The 15,673-nt window shown below is 43.0% G+C and overlaps 1 protein-coding gene across 2 annotated transcripts in view; it reads right to left on the reverse strand.

The window, feature by feature from the left end:
• PDSS2 (decaprenyl diphosphate synthase subunit 2) overlaps positions 1-15,673 on the reverse strand; it is a 196,750-nt gene that overhangs the window by 60,037 nt on the left and 121,040 nt on the right. For both annotated transcript variants that reach the window (XM_044289937.1, XM_044289938.1), the window contains exon 4: positions 13,449-13,647. In XM_044289937.1, the coding sequence (XP_044145872.1) occupies positions 13,449-13,647 (199 nt within the window). The remainder of the gene's footprint in view (positions 1-13,448; positions 13,648-15,673) is intronic.

Below are 15,673 nucleotides of genomic sequence, written 5' to 3' on the forward strand. Positions count from 1 at the left end.
CCATTCACTTCAATGGGTCCAGGATCCGGGATACGAGTGCTACAGAGTGCTTCCGTGGTGCTTCTGGCTGTGCCTCCGCACCGCAAAAAAGTAACGCATGCACTACTTTTTTGTGTGCAGCCCGCATCATGGACCCATTCACTTCAGCATGCGCTACTTTTTTGCGGTGCGGGCAGTCGGATGCGGATCGCGAACCCCATTTAATTTAGTGAATGGGTCCGCGATCCTCATGCAGCTGCCCCATGGTCTGTGTCCATGCATTGTGGACCGCTATTTGCGGTCCACAGCACAGGCACGGCGCCCTTACATTCGTGGGCATGAGCCCAGAGTGTGTTTTTACATACTTTTATATGTACTTTCTTTTATTTGAATCTTGATTATTATTTCATTTTATCTTTATCATTTTTTACTTTTATTAAACTTGTCTGCAGATGTGGATGTAATGTGGATGACGCACTTATAGGGGATATCTGTGGATGACGCACTTATGGGGGATATCTGTGGATGACGCACTTATGGGAGATATCTGTGGATGACGCACGCACTTATGGGGGATTTCTGTGGATGACGCACTTATGGGGGATATCTGTGGATGACGCACTTATGGGGGATATCTGTGGATGACGTACTTATGGGGGATATCTGTGGATGACGTACTTATGGGGGATATCTGTGGATGACGCACTTATGGGGGATATCTGTGGATGACGTACTTATGGGGGATATCTGTGGATGACGCACTTATGGGGGATATCTGTGGATGACGCACTTATGGGGGATATCTGTGGATGACGCACTTAAGATGCTATATATGTGCCCTCCACAGATATCCCCTGTGACGAAACCAACCTCGCCATGGTGCTTTGGAGGGGGCTGTTTGCCAGCCTCTTGCCTCAGGATTATGGCCCATACTAACTTTAAAGGAGAAGACAGACCGGCCACATAGCTTAAATCTGTCTTTGGAATTGTATTTTATGTTATTATGCGTTCGGTTAAATTGTATGTTATGTGAGGGTACCCAGATAGCTAATATTATTGTATTCGTGTATTCTGAGTGCCATTCACCTAATGATATGCACTCAGACTTGAGCTATCTGGGGATATGTTAAATGTCTGTGTTTGCTGTGGGGGTGTGACATTGTGTGTTTGGGTGGTGATTCCTGTCCTGTTGTCCCCACATGTGTATTGGTGATTTCCCTTTGTCCTGAGGGATAATTGAATTGCTCCTCGGGTGTCGCCAGGGCAGAGAGGAGGAAACCATGATTCATTGTGGGGACCTGCATAAATACGGGCGAGTAGCCCTCAATAAAGAGTTCCTGTTTTATCCTTCATCATGTTGAGGCTGGTGTTTGGATAACTGATCAAAACTGGGGGATTGCTATACGCTGAAGATTTGCTATACTCCCCTGGCATAACTACTAGCTCTTGTAAGAGCTGTTCCTGCTCTCTGGCTGTAGGAGACGTTCACCCACTGGAAGCTGAAGCCCGGTCTTGGGGCCAGCGTGGGTGGAGGACGGTGAGACCCCAACCAAGCTTCGGCGGTTCGTGGGGTCTGCAGTGCGTACGGTGTCAAGTGGAGTGCTTGGAGTCCTCGGAAAGCACTAGGAGCATCTATCGACGGAGGTACCCGGTCGGGGTGCTAGGAGATCCGTTACCTCCCCCATAGGTGCCCTTCACAGATATCCCCCATAAGTGCCTTCCCCCATAAGTAAAGTAATGTATTAGTGGGGGGAAGGGAGGAGGCAGGGACAGTTGGTGGGGTCAGCTCCTACCTTTCTGCTGCAGGACATTTTGCTCCTCCTGAGCGGCGGCCTCTTCACCACTCCTCACATGGCTGGCAGTGGGCAGCTGAACTAGAGCGCCGCCGCCCGCCCTTCTGCTGCTGTGTTCCGTTGGGTGAACAGCCTGTCGGATCCATCCTGCTGCTTGTGAACATGTGCCCCCAGACTACCGTTCCGGCCCCATTGACTATAATGGGGGCAGGGCAGAGTTCTGGCGGAGGCACAGCGAGAGGCTGTCGGGATAAATTTTGGATATGTTGTAGTTTTATTCCGGCAGCTTCTCGCCGTGTTCTGCGTGCCTCCACCGCAACTCTGCTCTGCCCTCATTATAGTCAATGGGGCCGGAGCGGTAGTCCGGGGGCACACGTTCACTAGCGGCAGGACGGATCCAACAGGCTGTTTCGTCGGGTGAACAGCCTGTCAGATCCGTCCTGCCGATAGTGTGAAAGTAGCCTTACACCAGTTTTCTTCCACACTCCAAAGACATACTGATAGAGAACTTGAATAGTGAGCTCCCTCTATGGGCAGCAATAAATAAAAATGTCTGTAAAATGCTGCGGAATATGTCAGTGCTATACAAGTGAGTAAAAAAATAAATAAAGAGTAGGGTGAACCCATCCCCATTTAGGCACCAGATAAGCTTTAAAGTAGAATTTCAATCAAAAGCTGAAAATTCTAGATTGGGTAGGGTCTACAGGTATCTATTTCCTTCCTGTTCCCATAATTAGACCTATTAGACAACAGTTAAGAAGGGAATTTTTCACCAGTTTTATGGTGTCCTAGTGACAGATCCCCTTAGCAAAAAGCTGGATCACTTTCTGTAAATGTCTCATCTGTTTCGCTGTACTGTACAGCTCCAATGCATGCCTATGAGTCCAGATATTCATGAGCTCCCAGCTCTCTTCACCCCCTGCTGCTGATTCTAGTTGGGAAACAACTGTCAAATCACTGGGAGCTGATAAATATGAGAACTCACTTGCATGCACTGGAGTAGGACTGAAAAGATTACTCGATTGAATCGAGTAAATCGACAAAAAGATCCTCGATGCAAATGTTTTGCATTGAGGATTAGTTTGTGTCATGTGACCACGGAGCGGGAGTGAAGCATTTTCTACTACTCACCGATCCGTGGTCACCGCCGGCCCGCGTGCTGCACTGTCCTCCTGACACATCGTCAGGACATAGTCCATGTATGCGTGCACTATGATCTGACGCTGCGTGCAGCATGCGGAGAAGACGACAGAGGAGTTGTAAAGCAGCGCCCCTACAGGAGAAGTAAGTATTAAAGGGCTGCTGGAGACTAGGAGCAGAGATGGTGGCACTGGGGGAGCTGAAGGCACGCTGGCATCGGATGGGATGATGGCACAGAGGAATCATGGCATTGGAGACAGACGGCACAGAGGACTGATGGTACATAGAGCTGATAGCACAGAGGATTGATGGCACTGGGGGACTGATGGCACAGAAGATTGATGGCATGGGGAGTGATGGCACTGGGGGGAGCTGATGGCACAGAGGACTGATGGCACTGGGGGAGCTGATGGCATAGAGGATTGATGGCATGGGGGTGATGGCACTGGGGGACTGATGGCACGGAGGAAGCTCATGGCATATAGAGCTTACAGCACAGAGGATTGATGGCACTGTGGGGGTGATGGCACTGGGGGGAGCTTATGGCACTGAGGGGGGGATGATGGCATGGGGTAGCTGATGGCACTGGGGGAGCTGATGGCACAGAGGATTGATGGCACTGGGGGAGCTGATGGCACAAAGGACTGATGGCACTTAGGGGGGCTGATGGTATGGGGGAGCTGATGGCACGGGGGTCTGATTTTAGAAAGGAAAACGTTCTTTTTTATTAGTTTTTTCTTATTAAAGTACTCAATTAATCGTTGGTTTAATCAATAGATTACATGATTACTAAAATAATCGATAGCTGCAGCCATACACTGGAGCTGTTAGGACTTGGAAGTTAGGGCAGCATACAACTGGTGACAGATTCCAGAAAAGGTTTCTTTCAGCATACTGTACGGTCCTCCTTATTATAAGTGGGGCAGGGATTGCACCTGACAGAATCATTCTCTGCCGTTTCCTTTAAGCTGGGGAAGTGCTCAGTTATTATGCGTAGTTCAATTTTATATTCTAAAATAAAGCTGCATAAGTAAAAGACGCAGTCTATAAATGGCATCTATCAAATCTACATCTATTCATAGGTCATTAACATATAAAGACAAACATGTTAATTACCTTTGGACTAAATATTTAGCATTGCAAAGCGCAATTAGAAGAATTAGAAGCGTGTAATATGTGTTATTTAAAAATCAAAGTACCACCTAAGGCAATTATTTTTTATCCTCTTAATATCTACAGTAAAAATGCCAAGGGGAAAATAATTAACTTTGCTAATTTTACCACTGACGATAATAAAATAGCTTTGCTTTTCATTATGGCTTAGATATTCACAACTAATTGCTAGTCCCAAGAGTGGACCTGAAAGCAGTGAATCATAGCGAGCACGATAAAAGACTGTAGTAGAACACAGTAGCTGCTTAATACTAGAGCTTAACTTTGAACTGTGCTACCTGGGAAAAAAGAGCAGTGGTAAAAACTATTTTATCACATTTTAAAAGGTATCTGGATAATAAGAATTTCTCTAAGGATTTAATTCCTAAACTTTTTTACATTCGGGAAATCAGAGGAAAAAAAAATGTTCTCCTGGGGAACCTCTTAAAGTACCTAATCGCTACTGTAAAAGTGACAGGTTTTGCTAATGCAGTCCTCTTGGGAATTTTCCCAAGATGTCTGGGAATTACGTTATGTATATTCTATAGGCCTATATTTAAAGTGCCAATATTTCAAGACAATGGCACTTAAAAATAAAATGTAATTATCCTCTCTGCCATACTCACCTTGTCAATGCCGTAACACAGACAAGAATAGGACACATTCTATTTTTTTTGCAGGGCCGCGGAATGGACATATGGATGTGGACAGCACACGGTGTGCTGTCCGCATCTTTTACGGTCCCACTAAAGTTTGCATCTGACCTGCAAAAAATACGGACCAAAAATACATTTGTGTGCATGAGCCCTGATCATGTGAAATTCATGTGATTTCAACCTAACTGACTGTGGCAACGATCATCATGGATGAAATATCACCATGCAGGGTGGGATTGGCTACTGTGGTCAAGTGACATGACTTATGGATGTCATGTCATCTCATAGGTTTTGCAGGTAAAGAGGAACAACAGGAAACAGCTAAAATGAACTTAGGGGTATTAATAGGTATATAATTGCTTAACATTTAAATAAATTGAACAGTCAAATGAAATGTGGGGATATATCTGAATATCTCATCTACATAAGTTAGCACGGTAAACAGATAACCCGCTATTTTTAACCAGTCAGTATTTTCATTTTTTTAGTTTAACTACGGAATTCAGGAGCAAGGGGAAAAAACACTGAACAGAACCGGTGGGTAACTTTAATTAAGACTTAACTTTTAATACATCATTAAAATACCCAAAAAGTAAGCGGAAGGTCACCCGCCAGGGTGCAACAGACTTGTTACAAATCACTCAGTGGTGAATGAATACAATAATTCTTTATTAGTGCCAAGAGAACTAGGAGGGAGCGGGGTGTGTGGGAGTGGGTGAGAGGGGAAGGGAAAACTGGGTCTATTCCTCCTAGTAAAACCTCCTCTAGTAGTGCTCCACCTGGGGATCAACAAGCTGACCCTAAACAGGGCAATCCCACTGCATGTCTACTTCCTCCTAGTATATCCCTAGGTGTCCCTACGCCGTGCCATTTTGACTGCCCAGCTTCATCAAGGAAAGAAGCAAGCGAGAGAACTAACACCTGGTACAATAAAGAATACACTGAAAAAAGCTACATAAAGCAATTAAGCAGGTATATATAGTCCTGCCCAAGCACAAACATATAGATATGCACACGATAGCAAGCAGTATATAGCTATATTCCAGTACCACTCTGCTCGACGTGTTTCATTGGCATGAGGCCAAATCATCAGGGGACTTGAATTAATAAAATACAGCAATGAAATAACAAAAAATAAACAATAGATAAAGTACAAAAAACAAGTGAAGCTTAGCAACAATGGCATAGGCTCCTTCTGGTCAATCTAATGGAGTACTTTGTCCTCATGGCACAGCCCTCTACTTTCTGTGAAGCTGATAGTCATCCAGCCGGGCTTGTGGCGGCAGTGCATGTAAAGGCGTGCAAATGAGCCTTTTGAAGGCAGCTGCATTGGAAATAAGCCACATCCCATCTGGCACATGACCCGTCATGTGATCAGAGAGCCATGACATCACAGTCACATGATCAGATCAAAACAAGATCAGATAGTCATCACAGTCACATCACAGTCACATGGACCGTCACGTGATCAAATGGGGGCCGATGCAGCAGTCACAAGATCAATGTAGGGAGTGGCTGTAGTATCCTAGGCACTCCCCTTCAGTGACGCTGCAGGAGGCGGGTAAAACAAAGGAGAGGATGTCAGTTAAGCCACAGACATCCCTGTCAGTTTCTCCAGGGCGGCGCTACATAGAATCAGGCGCCGATCAAAGCAAAAACAAACCAAGGCAGTATAAAATGGCTCTGCCAGGTCTGAATAAAAGCTCAATATGACAGGAGTAGTCAATATAATAGGACAAGACAGTCCCTATAGCGTGGTGAGATTAGGAGATTCCAGTAAGGCAAAGCATCATCACTGGAGGTCACCACAGAGGGAGCACCTGAAGTTAAATGAAACAGCCATAGAAAAGCTGTTCATTTAACCCCTTAGGTTGCACGGTTTTAAGCTCAAAGATCCACCAGGTCCCCCTCTGCAGTACTCTCATCTCCCAGACCCCACCCCTTTGTAAGGGGGGGGGGGGGGGGTGGATTCAGTCCCTATAAACATCACCTTAGAAAAACAACCCCCCATGTAGAAGTTCAACATGTTTAGCCAGAGAAGTACCGTATCTCTTTTGTGACGCATATCCCCCAGGTGCTCGCCCACCCTTCTTTGAAATTCTCGGTTAGGTTTACCCACATACTCAATTCCACAGCCGCATACCCCTCTATAGATCACTTCTTTTAGATCGACAATTGATGAAACTTTTGAGAGTATATTTTTTGTGTGTAACATTACTAATTCAAATGCAGCCTTGGATGATAACATGGCGGGGAACAAAAAAGGTGTTTAGAAATCTGTTAGTCTGTTTTACCTCCGAAATTGTATATAACATGCTCCCCTTTCTGGATATCTTGACAGAAAGGGGTCCTGGGGGGAGATTCAAACTAAGACCTTCCGGAAGCCCACATCTACAAACTCATTCTTTAAGTGGGACAGTGATCATCCACAAACCCTTAAAAAGGGTATCCCCGTTGGTCAATACCTGAGAATGAGAAGGAATTGCTGTACACTTAGGCATTTTAAAGATAAAGCAGCAGATTTATGTGTAAGATTCTGTGAAATGGTCTATCCGGATTACAATTTGAGGAAGGCGTATCAGAATGTCTTAACTAGTGATCACATGGAACTCCTGCACCCTAAGAAGGAACAGAAGTGGAAGGACTATTTGCTTGATAGCTACATTCGATGGGGGAGCTGATGAGGTGTGGAAGATCATCTCTGGACACTGGGGTATCCTTAAAATTGATCCTGCCATGAGTGATGTGATAGCGGAGGCTCCACAAATCACTTACAGGAGAGGACGCAATTTACGTGACCATCTCGTCCATAGCCACTACAGTGTTACATCCAAATATAACGGGGGATGGTTACATCCCATCCGTGGATGTTACCGCTGTAGTGGCTGCGTAGCTTGCCCACACATTATCCAAGGCCGCATTTGTATTAGTAATGTTACACACAAAAAATATACCATCAAAAGTTTCATCAATTGTCGATCTAAAGGAGTGATCTATAGAGGGGTATGCGGCTGTGGAATTGAGTATGTGGGTAAAACTACCCGAGAATTTCAAAGAAGAGTGGGCAAGCACCTGGGGGATATGCATCACAAAAGGGATACTCCTCTGGCTAAACATGTTGAACTTCTACATGGGGTAGTTTTTCTTAGGTGATGTTTATGGGGATTAAATCCATTCCCCCCTTACAAAGGGATGGGGGCTGGGAGAGGAGAGTACTGCAGAGGGAGACCTGGTGGATCTTTGAGCTTAAAACCGTGCAACCTAAGGGGTTAAATGAACAGCTTTTCTATGACTGTTTCATTTGACTTCAGGTGCTCCCTCTGTGGTGACCTCCAGTGATGATGCTTTGCCTTACTGGAATCTCCTAATCTCACCACGCTATAGGGACTGTCTTGTCCTATTATATTGACTACTCCTGTCATATTGAGCCTTTATTCAGACCTGGCAGAGCCATTTTATACTGCGTTGGTCTGTTTTTGCTTTGATTGGCGCCTGATTGTATGTAGCGCCGCCCTGGAGAAACTGACAGGGATGTCTGTGGCTTAACTGACATCCTCTCCTTTGTTTTACCCGCCTCCTGTAGCGTCACTGAAGGGGAGTGCCTGGTATATTACAGCCACTCCCTACATTGATCTTGTGACTGCTGCATTGGCCCCCGTTTGATTACGTGACGGTCCATGTGACTGTGATGTCATGGCTCTTTGATCACGTGATGGGATGCGGCTTATGTGCAATGCGGCTGCCTTTAACCCCTTTTTTCATGTCATAGTTGGTTCATGTGCCATTTCTTGTTCTATTTGTGTTTATTGATTATGGTTCTGTAAAATTCGATTTGGCTGCTTCACCGAATTTTAGAAAAAAAATGACTTTGTCATGAGGAGCATTTCTTTGAAAGTAGCAGGTGTAATGACAGGGAGCGGCGATTGCGCTGCCCCCCATCATTGTACCCATCAGATGCCGCGTTCATACATGATTTTACAAAGTTTAAAATAAAAAAATAATAATAATAATACCAACCTGATCCATTTGCTCGTGACGGGCCAGGAGCCACCATCTTGATTGAAGGCCTGGCTTGCAATCTCGTGGGGCCCAAGATGAAGTCATCACGCCTGCGGCCGAGATCTTCAATCAAGATGGCGGCGGACAGCCCGTCACAAGAAAATGGATCAGGTATTATTTTCTTAGTTTTTTTTTCACTATTTCAGGTTAAATCGATTCACTGCTGCGAAGCACAAGGAAATTTAGCTTTGCGGCAAATTGAATTTATCCTGAAATAGTGTAAAAATTGAAGTGTACTTCGATTCGCTCATCACTAGTTATGTCATTACAGATGTCACAGCTGGTGGTGTGAGGACCTTGTCCTTGAGAAACCCAGATGAAGATGAAGTCACCGATATGAACAATGATGACATGCTCACTGTGGCTGTGGTGACCAGGTATGCAAGCTGACCCCTGGATGGTGTTTACTCTGTTTTCAAGTTCGGCGTACAAGGTTCGGGTTCCAGATATCTAAGAATTCAATTATGGATTCCGCTGCCACAGACCATAAATTATAGTACGCGGTAGCGGAATCCATAACAGAATTCTTAGATATCCCGAACCTTGTATGCCGAAGTTGAAAACAGAAGTTCGGGATACCTATACAGTTAAAACTCGAAAAATTAGAATATTGTGCAAAAGTCAATTTATTTCAGTAATGCAAAGTAAAAGGAATTGCATTAATGCAGCTTAAAATTATAATTTTGCGAAAAGGTTCAATATTCTAGGCTCAAAGTGTCACACTCTAGTCAGCTAATTAATCCATACCCATGAGCAAAGGGTACCTCAAAATTGAGACTTTGGGGTTTCATAAGAGGTAAGCCATAATAATCCAAATTAAAACATATAAAGGCTTGAAATATCTCATTTTGCATGTAATGAGTCTATCTCATATATTAGTTTCACCTTTGAAGTTGCATTACTGAAATAAATGAACTTTGCACGATATTCAAATTTTTCGAGTTTCACCTGTACATAGTAACATAGTGTACAAGGCTGAAAAAAGACATCTGTCCATCCAGTTCAGCCTGTTATCCTTCAAGTTGATCCAGGGAAAGGCAATTAAAACCCTGTGACTCCAATAAGGCAATCAAAAAAACTTCCTGGATCAACGACCCCTCTCTAGTAGCTATAGCCTGTAATATTATTACACTCCAGAAATACATCCAGGCCCCTCTTGAATTCCTTTATTGTACTCACCATCACCACCTCCTCAGGCAGAGAGTTCCATAGTCTCACTGCTCTTACCATAAAGAATCCTTTTCTGTTTGTGTACAAACCTTCTGTCCTCCAGACGCAGAGGATGTCCCCTCGTCACAGTCCTGGGGATAAATAGATTATGGGAGAGATCTCTGTACTGACCCCTGATATATTTATTCATAGTTATTAGATCTCCCCTCAGTCGTCTTTTTTCTAAAGTGAATAACCCTAATTTTGATAATCTTCCAGGGTACTGTAGTCCACCCATTCCAGTTATTACTTTAGTTGCCTCCTCTGAACCCTCTCCAGCTCTGCTACGTTTGCCTTGTTCACAGGATCCCAGAACTGTACACAGTACTCCATGTGTGGTCTGACTAGTGATTTGTAAAGTGGCAGGACTATGTTCAGTCCCCTATAATCTTACGCTATGAGATGTGAGCAATTCATTGTTCATTTTGTGTTCTCTTTGCTTATGCAGCTTTTGACCTCTGTTTATTCATCACTGATTCATGTAAATAGGAGAAGATATGTATATCAGCTTTTCTCTAAATTAACTGGGTCAATATTTTTACCTAGGGAATAGCTGAGAGTATAGCTGAGGAAGAGACAGGACCTTCTTGTGCAGGCTGTACGTCATGTGTATTTCCGATCACCGCTGCCCAGCGGGCGGTGATCGGAACTCGGTACCTGCTCAAATCAATGAGCAGGCACCTTGGCTAAATGTGCGGGTGGGTCCCGTGACCCCCCGTGTCGGCAGACCTGCGGTTTGCGGCGGCGTGAGGCAGTGCCATCGGGTCCCCATGCGGCTGGAGGGGGGACCCGATGGCATGGAAGGAAGGGCGATGCCTAAGGAAGGCATTGCGCTGCCTTCCAGTGACGAGCCTGTGAGATCCAGCCCCCTGGATCTCACAGGCCGGAAGCTGTATGAGTAATACTCACTGTATTACTCATACAGCCAATGCATTCCAATACAGAAGTATTGGAATGCATTGTAAAGGATTAGACCCCCAAAAGTTCAAGTTTCCCCCCCAAAAAAATTAGAAGTTTCAAGTAAAAATAAACAAAAACATAATTTTCCCCAAATAAAGTTAAAAAAAATTGGTAATAATAGGGGAAACAAAAAGTATACATATTAGGTATCGCCGCGTCCGTATCGACTGGCTCTATAAACATATCACATGACCTAACCCCTCAGATGAACACCGTAAAAAATAAAAACTGCTAAATAAACCAATTTTTTGTCACCTTACATCACAAAAAGTACAACAAGCGATCAAAAAGGCGTTTGCCCACCAAAATAGTACCTATCTAACAGTCACCTCATCCTGCAAAAAATGAACCCCTACCTGAGACAATCGCCCAAAAAATAAAAAAAAAATATGGCTCAGCATATGGAGACACTAAAACATAATTTTTTTGTTTTAAAAAAGCTGTTATTGTGTAAAACTTACATAAATAAAAAAAAAAAGTATACATATTAGGTATCGCCGCATCCGTGACAACCTGGTCTATAAAAATATCACATGATCTAACCTGTCAGATGAATGTTGTAAATAACAAAAAATAAAAACGGTGCCAAAACAGCTATTTCTTGTTATCGTGCCTCACAAAAAGTGTAATATAGAGCAACCAAAAATCATATGTACCCTAAACTAGTACCAACAATACTGCCACCCTATCCCGTAGTTTCTAAAATGGGCCACTTTTTTGGAGTTTCTACTTTAGGGTTGCATCAGGGGGGCTTCAAATGGGAAATGGTGTAAAAAAAAAAAAACAGTCCAGCAAAATCTGCCTTCCAAAAACCGTATGGCATTCCTTCCCTTCTGCGCCCTGCCGTGTGCCCGTACAGTAGTTTACGACTACATATAGGGTGTTTCTGTAAACTACAGAATCAGGGCCATAAATATTGAGTTTTTTTGGGCTGTTAACCCTTGCATTGTAAAAGTAAAAAAAAAAATATTAAACTGGAAAATCTGCCCAAAAAGTGAAATTTTGAAATTGTATCTCTATTTTCCATTAATTCTTGTGGAACACCTAAAGGGTTAACAAAGTTTTTGAAATCAGTTTTGAATACCTTGAGGGTGTAGTTTCTAGAATGGGGTCATTTTTGGGTGGTTTCTATTATGTAAGCCTCGCAAAGTGACTTCAGACCTGAACTGGTCCCTAAAAATTTGGTTTTTGAAAATTTCTGAAAACTTTCAAGATTTGCTTCTAAACTTCTAAGCCTTGTAACATCCCCCAAAAATGATCCAAACATGAAGTAGACATATGGGGAATGTAAAGTAATAACTATTTTTGGAGGTATTACTATGTATTATAGAAGTAGAGAAATTGAAACTTGGAAATTAGCAAAATTTTACAAATTTTTGGTAAATTTGGTATTTTTTATTATAAATAAATACATTTTTTTTACTTCATTTTACCAGTGTCATGAAGTACAATATGTGACGAAAAAACTATCTCAGAATGGCCTGGATAAGTCAAAGCGTTTTAAAGTTATCAGCACTTAAAGTGACACTGGTCAGATTTGCAAAAAATGGCCAAGTCGTTAAGGTGAAATAGGGGTTAAAAGGCCCATTTGCACGCCTTTACATGCACTGCTGCCACAAGCCTGGCTGGATGACTATCAGCTTCAGAGAAAGTAGAGGCCTGTGCCATGAGGACAAAGTACTCCATTAGATTGATCAGATGGAGCCTCTGCCATTGTTGCTAAGCTACTGTAAGTTTCACTTGTTTTTTACACTATCTATTGTTTAATTTTTGTTATTTCATTGCTGTATTTTATTAATTCAAGTCCCCTGATGATTTGGCCTCATGCCAATGAAACACGTCGGGCAGAGTGGTACTGGAATATAGCTATATACTGCTTGCTATCATGTGCATATCTATATGTTTGTGCTTGGGCAGGACTATATATACCTGCTTAATTGTTTTATGTAGCTTTTCTCAGTGTATCCTTTATTGTACCAGGTGTTAGTTCCCTCACTTGCTCCCTCCCTCGATGAAGCTGGGCAGTCAAATGGCACGGCGTAGGGACACCTAGGGATATACTAGGAGGAAGTAGATGCGCAGTGGGATTACCCTGTTTAGGGTCAGCTTGTTGATCCCCAGGTGGAGCACTACTAGAGGAGGGTTTACTAAGGAATAGACCCAGTTTTCCCTTCTCCTCTCATCCCCCACCCCTCCCCACTCCCTCCTAGTTCTCTTGGCACTAATATAGAATTATTGTATTTATTGTATTCATTCACCACTGAGTGATTTGTGACAAGTCTGTTGCACCCTGGCGGGTGACCTTTCGATTCCTTTTTGGGTATTTTAATGATGTATTAAAAGTCAAGTCCTAATTGAGGTTACCCACCAGTTCTGTTCAGTTTTTTTCTTGTATTTATAATTGAGTACCCATTTGTAGGTTATTGTTAGAGATCATCTTATTCCCATGGTTATTTAAATATATGCTGCAAGGGGGGAAAAAAATCTTATTTTGCATTACCTTTGTGTTTTGTAGTTGTGCAAGCCCAGTGCAAGCATTTGCCAGGAGGAAGTCTCCACTCAGAATAGCCATTTTATTTCCAAATTGCATATCCTTAAGAGGGCCATCACAACTCTTCAGCTCTTCAATATTTACAATCCCACGATGCGCTAAGAATGCTGTATGGATCAGCTCTGTAATTTCAGCCAAGTTTCTCTGGCTGTGAAAATAGAATAAAATCATCATCAGTTAATAAGGGGTAACATTATGCTTGCTCTCTACTCTATTGGCCTAGGATGAGATTAGATTTTTAAATTTAGAAGAACAATCTTGCACATTCTTGCCGTGCCTTTTAAACTATATGTTGTGTTAATAGATATACAGTAATTTTTGTTAAAGAACAGTGATATATTTTGATGAATAGGTCACAAGTGGTTTGTGTTATCTGGTTGGGAACCATGCGGTAAAGCCTGCATGCACTGCCACGAGGGTAAATATAGGTGAAGAACATGGTTTTTATGTGATTCACATGAAATTGCCATGCTGCTAAAAAACTGCATGGCTAACCTTTGGAAGTTTGTAGCAAAACCACTTATGCTTTTGCCACATAGTTCATGAACATGGAATTTTATTGCTCCATTGTGTTGGAAAAAAATGAAGCAGCTTTGCTTAAAATGTGTCTCCAGATCCAATCAATGTCTTCATGGTTACAGACCACAAACAAACCCTGTGTAGTCTGATCCTAATATAATTTAAAACTGTCTACGTTAACAAAGATTTGTAAAATATATGTATGTCTTTCAAAAAATGTAAATGGATCCTGGAAGAATCGTAACAACAATAGCAATAATATCAACAGCGATTAACAAACCCAACCATATCCTCTGTCCATTTTGGGATTCATAAAAACAATACTCTAAATTCAGGGGCAGTTTGGGAACTTAAAGGGGCTTTGCCATCTCAGACAATGCAGGCATATTGCTAGGATTGCTACAATGAGAACAGAGCAGGGAAATGAACGGAGGGCGCACTACGCATGCGCAGCTACCCTCTATTCATTTCTATGGGGCCGCCGAAAATAGCCTAGCGCTGGCTCAGTGGGCCAGTCCTAAAGTATTGATACCCAAGCCGGACGAGACATTGCGGTTTTGTAACCACTTTCGAAAACTTAATGAGATTTCCAAATTCAATGTGTATCCCATGCCCCGGGTTCTGTCTGGCAAGGCAGGTGTTTTCCTCCCAGCATGTGCGGTTGGGCTGGTTTCCAGCCAGATGAGGTCAAATACCGGACCGGAGTTTAGGTGTCGGTCTGGGTTTTGGCAGCACATGGCTGTCCTTCAATAGGCAGCTGGGCTCAGCAGAGATGTCTTTGTTTTGGGATATAAGGCTTGGTGCCGTGCTGGAGGGCTGAGAGCTGCATGCTGGGGAAACAGACCCCCTAAAGCCTGCTGTGGACTACTGGAGGCAGAACTGACAGTAAGGTGACTTGTGTTATATAAACTTTCCATTGTGTGTGAATTAACACCAAGACTGCAAAGTTGTGTGCGGTTTTGTGCAATTGCCTTAAGTTTAAATAAACACTGACGTTTTGAGTTAAGAACTTGTATTTTGCCTCTGTACTGCACCAGATATATATATATATATATATGTAATAAAATTTCTGCTGCATGTCAATATACTCTTAGCATTAAAGGGTTTTTCCAGGAGTTAAATACTGATAACCCATCCTCAGTGTAAGACATGAAAATCTGATCAGTGGTGGTCTGACTTCCAGAACCCCTTCCATTCAGCTTTTGGAAGGTGCCACAAAGCTTGGTCAAGCACTGCAACCTTTTCCTTGGCCTGTGACATCATATCCATCAGTTACATGGCCTTTCTGCAGCTCAGTCGTATTCAAGTGAATGCGACTGAGCTATTACACGAAGCACAGTCACTATACAATGTTTGTTGCTGTACTTGGTATACCTTGAAGAGGCAGCAGCGCTTGTCTGAGCGCTGTTAGCAACTTCGAACAGCTGATCGGCAGGCGAAGGTGCTGGGAGTCGGAACTCTACCAATCACATTCTGATGACCTATTCTGAGGAAACCCCTTTCATTGACAATTTACTACTGACACTATATTTTAATGTTTGAGTAAATAAAGGTTTTATGTTGTCCCTTCAGACTATATAATATTCAGCACATTGTTTTCTTGTTACTATAACATGTGATTTGTAAACTAAAATTATTGAAATAAGTGTAGAACA

This window comes from Bufo gargarizans, chromosome 4 (assembly GCF_014858855.1).
Source record: "Bufo gargarizans isolate SCDJY-AF-19 chromosome 4, ASM1485885v1, whole genome shotgun sequence".
Taxonomy (NCBI): domain Eukaryota; kingdom Metazoa; phylum Chordata; class Amphibia; order Anura; family Bufonidae; genus Bufo; species Bufo gargarizans.